The 11226-nt window shown below is 32.0% G+C and overlaps 1 protein-coding gene across 1 annotated transcript; it reads left to right on the top strand.

The window, feature by feature from the left end:
- Positions 1–65: 65 nt before the first annotated feature.
- Positions 66–10227, top strand: LOC128158712 (uncharacterized). Its single transcript, XM_052821660.1, has 10 exons — positions 66–239; positions 3907–4078; positions 4317–4462; positions 4798–4915; positions 5137–5195; positions 5329–5445; positions 5764–5850; positions 6087–6156; positions 6906–6992; positions 7183–10227. Exons 1-10 carry the CDS (start codon positions 141–143, stop codon positions 7242–7244), a joined length of 1017 nt encoding a protein of 338 aa, XP_052677620.1. The 5' UTR covers positions 66–140; the 3' UTR covers positions 7245–10227.
- Positions 10228–11226: the final 999 nt, after the last annotated feature.

Here is an 11226-nt window from a genome sequence, read left to right as displayed (position 1 = left end):
GATGATGAGTGAGGTGGACACACAAGAAGTACCGAGTGTGTATTTTGGTCATATGACTTTTTGCTTTCGGAACACCTTTTTTACTTTCACTTTGAATAGAGAAAAACAAACGTACAGATGCAAAGAAATCCGTGAAAACTATGTCTGCGTCAGGTGACGATGTCGAAGATTCGACAGAATACTCCAGGTATGGAATCAAGGATGCCCCGCAAACGGCGATCGCCACACCTTTAGGACAGGTAAGTGCGCGATTTCTTCAAAACTTGCAAGGTGTGGGCCTATCATTTCAGAATCTGAACCAGTGATCAACATCAATTAAAGCACGTGATAGAAATGTTATCTACATGTAAAAACAAAGGGATTATAATTTTTTTATTGTTTGTGTGTTAACACATCTTTTCATTATAGGCACAGGCTATTGTGGTCTCATGTGTGCAGGTTAACATTTAGAATTTCAATCAAACAGCTTCAGATTTTTATGTCTGTCATTCACAGGGGCCAAGCCCGTTTTAACATTAATTTCAATGTAACCATTAATGTTAAAACGGGCTTGGCCCCTGTGCTGTCATCAAATGATATTTCTCTGCTTTAAGCTGTTTAATAATTAATGGGGTATATGATTCAGGGTTCACTCGACATTGTTTAATTTTGAATAAATTAATGTACAGCATTTTTTTTAAATTGATAAATCTATAAAAACTCACAATAAAGAAATTGTTTTTAAACAATTAAAGGCCGAACATTTTACAAACGCCCCCTTTTTTACCTGTACAAACTTCAAAATGATGCCGCTTGTCAATCAAGTTTAAAACAATAGCTACCAGTTTGATTGACGTGATCGTCCGAGCGTGGTCTGGCCAGGTCCGCGGATTTCTGTTTACTAGCAATTAACAACGTTATCTTTAATATCTTCCGTCATGTATTAAAAAGGGGGAATTGAAAATTGATTTTTAAACATAACCAGTATTAAAATTGATTTTGAAAAATAATTATCCAGTGATTGAAAATACGCACAATTTATATTTGAGTTATGTTAAATGTGTGTGACGTGATAAATTCCACGAAAATGCATGGACAGCTCCAAAACATATAAAATTTTCTTTTTACAACAAACGTACACTGTGCTACTAAGGCTATATTTACTGGTAATTCCCTGAGTTGGAAGTTGGTGCATGTAAACGTCACTCCATGGAGACAAACTCCATTAATTGTCGACGTATAATGGCTGTCTTTACACTCCACATTCTTACTGATCGAATGGTTTTCTTATACTATTATAATTGTTAAAATTAAGTTTTTAAACAATGTCAAGTCCTAAACTCAATGCACTGAGTTATACTTTTATAGCAGAATTAATTTACGGCATTTTTCAATTGTGCTTTACACACGTGTGCTTAGAGAAAATTCGGACTACACATACCATTTCCGTATAAAATCGCTTCGTGTGGTCATTAGAACAAAAAGATATTTAAACTAAAACCAATTCTGACTAATTCTTTATTTCCTGTGTATTAATTTGCCTCCTGTGTATTGCGATTAGCAGCGTTCACGACCACAGGTAGACTGCAAGCCCTGGAGGCTTTCACACCTCTAATAATTAAGCCCCGCCCTCACCTGAGATTTACCACCCGGTAAAAATGTTCGGCCTTTAACTGCTTCACTATATAATTCTGTTGCTTAAGAATTACAGACACATATTTATATAAAAAAACATATGTACTAGCTAGTATAGAACTCAGCATGGCTTAAGATAAACAATATAATGGCTGAATATTGCTTTAGTTGCCTTTTTTATCACATCAAATTTCCGTAACCCAGGGGATCTTCCACTGGCTGTCATTTTAACTTGTTTTTATACATTATTAGACTTTGACCCGTGATTGCATGGGTTGACATTGCATATGATATCGAACATTTACAAAATAGATTAATTGACATACTGTATATTTTTGTCATTTACATAACCAAGCTTTAAGCCTACAATAATGCTATTAATTTCATTACACTCTGCTTGCTTTGAATAATCTAATTATGTCTCGGCACAGGCCTTCACCAGTACCTCCCATATACCCGTAATGTTGCAAAAAATTGTAGAATTGCTCGGAAACGATTTTGGAGGAAATTAATAAAGCTGCATTGAAAATAACAGTCAAATTATTCATATTAAACCATTTTGAAGCTGTAAATACCTTTCATCTAAAAATTTATTTTTCATATTAATGAAGAATTCAACACTTTTTCACCAACGTTAAACTTTTATTTACACACTATGTTGACATTCGGAACTCTCGGAATTTTTCGTATTAAATGCATTCTTTGATGAACAGAATATATAGCAAATTTTCAATGAAAATTTACACGTATTTGTATTATCGTTTCTGAGTTTATCCATGCAAATGTGATATTGTGGAAACATAAACTAAAAAGCCTCCCATAATTTAGCATGAATGTAATGCGCATGCGCAAGATTGTAAAATCCAAAAAATCCAGATGATACCCGGATTTTTAAAAGGAATTTTCGTTGATTATTAGCGAAGCTTGATTGAGAAAAAATAACAACAAATTGGTAATCTTCAAGTACTACATGTACTAATGATGTTTAAAATATATAAAACAAAAGACAGTACTCTTCTGATTTCTTGGTATTTAAGTCCAAAAATTTGAGTCTATTATTTTGATATAGTAGTATAGATATGGTCAAACTTGTAGCTTATATATTTTCATGTAGGCTTTTTATTCAAATGATTGTGTTTATTTTCTAAATCTTGCCATTAGACATAATATTTAATGCAACCACTGATGTTAATATCTAGACATATAAATTTTCTCTAAAATGTATTGTGTTGTAGAGGTTTTAAAACATTTATCTCCTCTTAAAAAACATGCATTAACCCTTAAAATCTTCTGTGATAAGCAAAAAACATATAATATATGTTTGCTTGAAACGACAGTGTTCAATAAAAATAACGCTTAGTAATTACAATCTTCAGTTTTTAACTGAAACTATCAAGACTCGGATTAAAACATGTAAAAAAAAAAAAAAAGAGAGGGTGTAAAAATTACATTTAAACATTCATAAGTACAAGTACAGGTTATAACTGCTTAACAAGAAAAGTTATGTGAACTAGTATGTGTAGTTCTAGATTAAAACCTTATACACATTCAAGTAGATACTAGTTTGTCTGCTAAACCTCTTTTTTTTCAGCACATGACAGTTAACACACTTTCTTTTGGCCTATTATTAAATCAGTGATAGAAATTAATCAAAATGTAACCAATTGTAACAGGCTCATCCACTTAGTCCATTTGTAGTCACAGGTTTATATTTTTTGTACATTCATGTGAATTCACATTAAAGTTGACAAAATTGTGGCAATTATACATACATGTAAAAAGCCTTGTTGATTGATTATCAAAATAAGAAGATACGGTATCTTCTTGTGAAATAAACAAAATACTTTGAAATATTTATGTTATTGATTTTTATTTATTTCATGAAATGTATGCATGCAAATATCTTTTTGATACTAAGACATGCATACAATCATGTGTAACTTATAACTTAAATTAACCATTTGGTATTTGATATTTTTAAGTTTATTGAAATGTTAAAATTTGTAATTACTTGGTAAACCATAATTTCCTTTTCTAATCCTTCAATTTATAAAGACAAGGACACATGAAATCACATTCTTTTTCATATTTTATTTCTTCCCCCATTTCTATCTATTACAGACATTAAGATGCATGCAGTAAATTTTTAAAATTCACTTTCCCATTCTTTTATAAAGGCAATCATATTCTATTAATTTTTTAATTTTCATTTCTTCCCCTATTCCTATCTCGAATAAAGACATTTGGACACATGCAATAATTTTTTCAATTCACTTTCTCATCTTTTAACAGACAAGAACCTGTGCGGGGTTAAATGCCAAGGAGGCCTCGTTTCTGATCATCAGCATTGTGAATATCCTGACCGCCCTGGGACTGACACTCTACCGCTTCATCACGGTCATTGATGAGGGGAATTCGGGCAGTACTGACTTCACCTTTGCCCTCATTCTTATCATCAATGGAGGTAACTTTAAATTAAGTAATGTTAAATTTTGAAAGCAAGTTTCTTTTCATGTTTACATACACCGTATAGGTAGCATTGGGTTTAAAAAGTTATAGATTAATTTTTTCTTTGAAATAAAGCAAAGAAATTATTCACTATTCATGTGTCTCTACCTTTTGTAAGATTAACCAACCACCCAAGTAACCAAATGCATGACCACTTTGGTGCATACTTATTGTGAATTATTCTATTTTTGTAGTATTCTCCATCTTCTATGTGTTTCATGGTCTGCTACGAGAGAAAAAGTACGAACTGTACGTCCTTATCCTGGCCATCTTAGTAGTAATGGTGTACTGCATTGTAGAGTACATTGTCAATGAGAAAGGAAGGTCTACACTCAAGCTGGTTTGTTAACGTCAAATGCTTGCATGTACTGTAAATGTATTACATTTGACTGTGTATTCTTTTTAGCATTTTTGGCAGAAAGTGGCTTCCGCTAAATCAAGTTTATCGCTAAATACCTTTCATATATGCATTAAAATGAGCACACTCAGAAAACGCAAAATCAAATTCACGCCAACTTGTTGAAAAATCATTTTTCTCCAAATATCATACATGCTAAATATAATACATTTACAGTATTTATCAATTAATGTCCTTACAGAGACTGCAGTATAGGTTATAGAGACTGCGTTTAGTTTTGGTCACTGTCAGATTGATCGTTCTGTTTGACGTTGTAGGTGAGATTAATACTGGTCGCTGTGTTGGCCCCGCCCAACATTGTACTGGCTTGGTCTGTAGCCAGACATTTTGGTTACTTGACGTTCCGCATTGTTGGAGCCTCAGAATACCTTCAGCGTGAGTATAAGGGTCACTTGATTAAAGAGGAATTGGAGAGGATACAATGCTTATCATTTTTGTTGCTATGAAACAGGTGGTTGGTTTTATATTAAACAGTTTGATGAACATTAAAAGCAAACACAATTAATGTTCTCATGAAACCAAATATATTGTATACTGGTAACCATTTGTTATTCATTTGAATCATCGCTGCAGTTATTTCATTTTTTTATTTTCAGATTTATACAAGCAAGCATCCATTTTTTCCTCCTTATTGAAGTTTGATGTTCAAGTTACGGTAAGATAAATGTTTAGATATGATCATATAGATTTTATGATCACAGTTTAGGTGTAAGAGAAATCAGTTTCCGAAAAGAAAAAAAAAACAAATGATATTTTTTTAACTGCATCCAATGATTCCTTTGAAATAGGCAAGTTTTGTGATATTGGTTCTCAAAGATGGGACAACTGTGGACACGTTCAAACAGGTGGCCCTCTCTGTGGGTCTCCCTTACTCTGTGCTGTGGAACATCTATGGCTGGTTCATTGTAAGAGCACATATATCGTTATGAACTTTTATGTGTAAAACCATATACAGGTAATTGTACAGGTATATTACTGTGTAATTTTACAGTTCATATAGAGCTGTAATGTTGGTTTTGATTCTCTATAATGGTGTTCCAAATTGACATTTTGGAAGCAGAAGAATTTAAGGTTATTGATGAATAAAACCTGCCTGTAATTAACTTAATTCAGAAATTAACCATTGAAAAAAAAATTGTATGAATGTAAAAAATCGGATATTATTTTGTGAAGAAGATTGAAGATTGATTTTGCTGCCTTGCTAAATCTGTTTTGTTTTGTAGTTAAGAAAAGAATGGAAGAAACAAACCTGGGTCTTTGCTTTCTTTGGCCTTGCGAAACCTGCATACTATATATTCCAAATCATAAAGGTAGACAGCTGTGACAAAAATATCTGATTTTTGCATATATATTTTGAATATGATTAATTCTTCCAACTTAAAAGCAATGCTTTCATTCTAATTTTATGGACATTTAATAAAAATCAATAGTTTTTATACAATTGTAAGGTTATTTTTTTGTTGTTGATAAGTTAGTAACTTGTTGTGATGAGTATACTTCTTCAAAAATGAAATGTAATCAGCACACCGTGCTTTTTGTTTGACAGGAGTACAGCCAACTAGAAGATGACGCCACAGAGGGCCAGAAGTTGATAGTATACTCCACCCTAGTAGCAGGTAACACACAGGATAATGTGCTGGTCATAAAGGAACGTGTGAATGTGTATCTACATATATTACAGTAAAACATGATTACAAGGAACTCACTTAAAACAAATTCATGCTTACAGGGAAGTCAATATCTTCCGCTATGTGTTAAATTTCCATAGTCAAATAATACTCCTGGGTATTAAATACACAGATGCATGATTTACCACTCTAAAGCTTTATTTTTTTTTTACTTTACACGTGGGGGGGGGATATTTTATTCAGTTTTAAGCTTACCACGTTAATAACCAATTCTACATTTTGAGATAATGTTTTAACATTACAGTACATATCTCATAACACTTTTTAATTTTCATCTTTTATGGTGGAAATGTTCCAGTTTGATAAACTTTAAACATTTTATAGTTTTCCAGACCAAGATCAGATATAAAAGTTTTATCTGTTTTGTTTATTTGTTGTATAATCAAGATATCTTTAAATATGTACAGTCAAGCTTTAGTATTTATGACAATCAATTGATGAAGAGAGCTTGATATCCCAAACACTGTATCTCTGTTTCTGTTTTTTATAACCCCACTCCGAAGGAGTGATATTTTGAATCCTTGGATATCTAATCATTTATCTTGAGAATTATATGTTTTTCCTAAGTCCTAATGAATCTAAGATAAAGATTCTGATCGATCTCCAACTGCTATCAACAATGACAAACACTGCATTAAAATAAAGAATTTTTAGAATTCAATTTCCCGATATTTCAGGAGCTTTGGGTGTGCTGATTTGGTGTGTCATCATGGTAGAACTGACTATTGTCTACAAAAACTTTGGCCAAGGACTAAAGGAGAGAGGTATGTGCATTTTGATACATACTCAAATGCATCTCTCTTTGTAAAGTAGAAATTCGAAAAGAGAACTTGAGTTTCATTGATTTTGCAAAGAATTTTTTTAAAGAAAATGTCGAAGGGTTGACTACATGTATGTGGTCTATATTAATTTTTTTGTTTATATCCTGTTTATTTGTATTTATGTTTTACGCAGCATTTGATGTTCTGGCCTCGGAGAAGACGAGTCTAATTACAGGGAGGAGGGTGCATAACTGATGGCGGACGGAGAGTGTGTAAATAATGAAGGCTGGAGAGATACTGAAAATCTTAATGTCAAAGATAGACAACAGTGATTACAAAAGCCTTATCAAAGGAGAAAATAGGACATTTGTAAATGTGGAAAACAGCACACTGTTAAGAAAGAAAACAGTTAGGTTTTTTTTACCGCAATACAAGTATATTCTGTATACTTTAATTTTATTTTTTAACATCAGCATAATAGATTCATCAATTTGTCTGGGTGTAGAAACTTGTTTTATTTTTATCAAGAAACTGAAAAATGAAAGTTGTTATCTACTGTTAAATCATTTTTATACTTGCATTTTATACATATGCATACTGGCTTTTTATTTTTAAGAAATGTAACCATACATTTACCTACATTTGTTTATATAATTATAAGATATTCAAATGTTTTATTTCAATATTGAATTTATTAGCTGAATGGGTAGTTGTAAAAGACATAAAAAGTACTTGTACAAGCTTTAATGACATATGTAAAATGTACAAGTACCAGTATTATTGTAACTGAGTTCCCCTTGTTTACATACGTTACCTATTGTACATGTACTATAGTCTGTGCAAGTTGTAAATACACACAGTAGTGCATTTCATTCTTATAAATGAATCATGTATACTGCATTTTTTTTTACCTGCAATTTAGCTTTGCATTGAATTTTATGTGTACCGGTAAATATGGCATTAGAAATCCTTTCAGGGGGTGTTGGGGTATTGTTTGTTATAGAAAATGACGGGATTATCACCTGTAAATTTGAAGAAAAAAAATTTACCTAATAGGTATAAATACATGTATTAATTGTTGTTTATATTGTGTAACATGGAGAGGGAAATGATTCACCATTTCTTCTTCACATAATTTGAAAATTTAAAGCTGCAGTGGTTTTTTTTAATTTCATAAAAGAATGGAGGACTGCAGTATAAATTTCATTAATAGAGAGGTTTAGCAAACCAACGTGTACGGGTATGTTTACGTGTAGAACGGAAAATATGTGCATTACGTCATCAGTTTGTGTAATGACGAATCTCTACACGTATGTACCCGAATGAACATACGTGTAAATTGCAAAGTACCCGTAAGGTCGAACTTGTAGCCTCTGTTTCCCTGTTGTCTGTTAATTTTGATAAATATGTTAACTTTTCTTTAGCCTGAATATTCAATGCTAATACTGATATCTACCAACATAAATTTTCATTAGCGTTTAATATGTTATTGGAGTTTTATTTCATGCGTCTCTTCCTCCAAAACATGCAATGGCTCCGTTATCTTATTAATTTGCGATAAATAAAAATGTGCATAATAAATGATGTTAAATAAAATTAACACATGCAGAATTCCTACTTTTCGTTTATAACCAACATTCTCAGCTTAGTAGGAGAGGATATCCATAATTACATTAAAACATTTACACGTACAAGTACACGTTACAACTGCTAAACAAGAAAAGTAATTGAGCTGGTACGCGTAGTTCTAACTTGTAACCTACACGTACAAGTACACGTTGGTCTGCTTAACTTCTCTATTATGGGGAAAAGAATTTAATTTACAACCGAATATAAATTAATTAAAGAAAAATGATTGTTGGAGAGAAAGTCCTGTGAAATAAGTTTGCAAAACTAATGATATGGGATTGGGTTAAGTGCAATATTGAGACACTTATTGATAATGTTTGACACCTTCCATTGTATAAACAGGTCTAGGCAACCTCCGTTTTTGGAGGATAGATTTTATCCTCCAAAATTGGAGGATAGATGTTTGCGCCCCCTGGTGGATCTTTTCAGATGAAGGGCAATTAACTCTGTTTTTACAAAGGGAGTTAACTATAAATAAAATATAATTATTAGACAATAAAAATATCACCTTATTTAGCTATTTATAATTATATTTATTGATAATATTTAATAAATATTTAAGTTTAAGTAATTGCAGGGCTGATTTTAAAGAAAAATACTTTATGTGAAGACTCTCACATTTTTATTCAATATCAGGATATTTGATATCTATATAAATGGTATCATTTTGATTTATAAAATTTAACAATGTCTTTTTGTGTGAAGGGATTAAATTTAAATGATACTTAAGAACCTGTGAATTAATTAGAATAAGAGCTACAAAGTTCTGAAGGTATATGCAAACATTTACTTTGTACATGTACAATATAGCAGATCAAGATATCTATTATGTGTCTCTAAACGTGAATGAACTCATTAATGTTTTAATGAGGAATAAACATCACTATTTTGTGATTTTTATTAAATGAAACAGATGTAAATAGTCTATGTCATTTGTAAAACTGAACACAGGAAGAACACACTTACAAAGCATATTGTGAAAATACTATACATAGAATTTCAAATCGCCGCATACAATCATTAGTTTATTTCCTTAACTTTAATTCCCATATGGTCTGGTGCTTGCATTTTTTCATTAAAGATATGCACGAAGCCTTTGAAATATACCCATGCTATCCTCCAAAAATGGAGGATAATTTCACCCACAATGCAAAGTGACTTTCCATATATGGTAAAAATCAGCAGCCATCTTGAAATTGAGCTATCCTCCAAAAACGGAGGTTGCCTAGACCTGATAAAGTTAGCCCATTTTTCATTACTTGTACATACTGATATATTAAAGGTACTTGTAGATGTATCACAATAATCCAAAATGTAATCATTGGATAAATAGTTTAATACCAATACATACATTAACCATCTACTATAAAGCAGAAATTTAATATTTTTAGCATAAATTGCAATATATTTTTCAGATAATGAAAATCTGATAAATACCGGTAATGAATTAAAAAACAGAGCTGATACAAATTGGGTATTGGATTTCCTTAGTATGATAATTATTGTTATGATTCACAATACCTGAACATATCAAATGTTAACATTAAACTGTATGTATATGTACGTGTATACATATATATGACATTGTTAAATAAAGTGTTGATGTGCATTGATGTTATCAATTTATATTAAGAGGGCTGAATGGTTGTGGTCATTTTTAGGCTGTATTGATCTTCCAAGGAAGAAGAGCTCTAATATAAAATTACAGAAAAATACCCAAATTTAAATGGTGAAATGACCCCTTCCTTAATTAAATGTAGTATGTTAAAAAAGTACCTCGAGACAACTGCATTAAAATGGTTTCATACTTGCATTTTTTAAGCTGTATCTATGGTAAAACGAAATCAACAATATTAAATAGAAGATGGCTTCGTTGGATCACAGAGTGAAGCGTGTGACACGCATGTTCGGATTTAGAGGGGATGGGGGGGGGGGGGGTGTTGTTAGAACATACTGGAGTTAAAAAAAACTGAAAGGGGGGTATATGGGTTAGAGTATCGGTGGTGGAGTGACTCCTACCCCAGGATACAAATCTTAAATCCGGGCCTGCACGTCTGCATGACAATCTTTTGTTAAGGTACCTCATTACACCGAAACTTATACTTTTTAAGCCACTACATCACAAGATGGCAATTTAAATGTTTTGTTAAATTTTTTACATCAATCGCTTGTATTGACTATCGCCATAATTCAGTGGTTAAAGTAGCGGGCTGTTGAACCGCAGATCATGAGTTCGAATCCGCCTGGGGTTTTTGTTCACTTTTACTGAATTAAAATTTTGAAAATATAATTTTTTTATCCAAAATTGCAATTGTGTTCGCCGTTTTGAATTATATATAGTATTACACTGTACTTCTTATCCACCATGATATCCATCATAATCAAGTAATTTTCTAATGATTTGAGAAACTATTTCAAGGTGTAGTGAGCCACCTTAAAGAAGGATTTGCTAAACCATGCATTTGATCTAAAGAACGGTTGAAATATATAGGGTTGGACTTTTTACGATGATGTAGATGGGGGGTGCTTATGAAGAAAACGTGTAAACAAATCGTTTTTAGCTCACCTGAACCGAAGGTTCAAGTGAGCTTTTCTGATCACCCGTTGT

This window comes from Crassostrea angulata, chromosome 8, assembly GCF_025612915.1.
Source record: "Crassostrea angulata isolate pt1a10 chromosome 8, ASM2561291v2, whole genome shotgun sequence".
NCBI classification, from domain to species: domain Eukaryota; kingdom Metazoa; phylum Mollusca; class Bivalvia; order Ostreida; family Ostreidae; genus Magallana; species Magallana angulata.
This window is presented reverse-complemented; position numbering and strand designations above follow the sequence as displayed.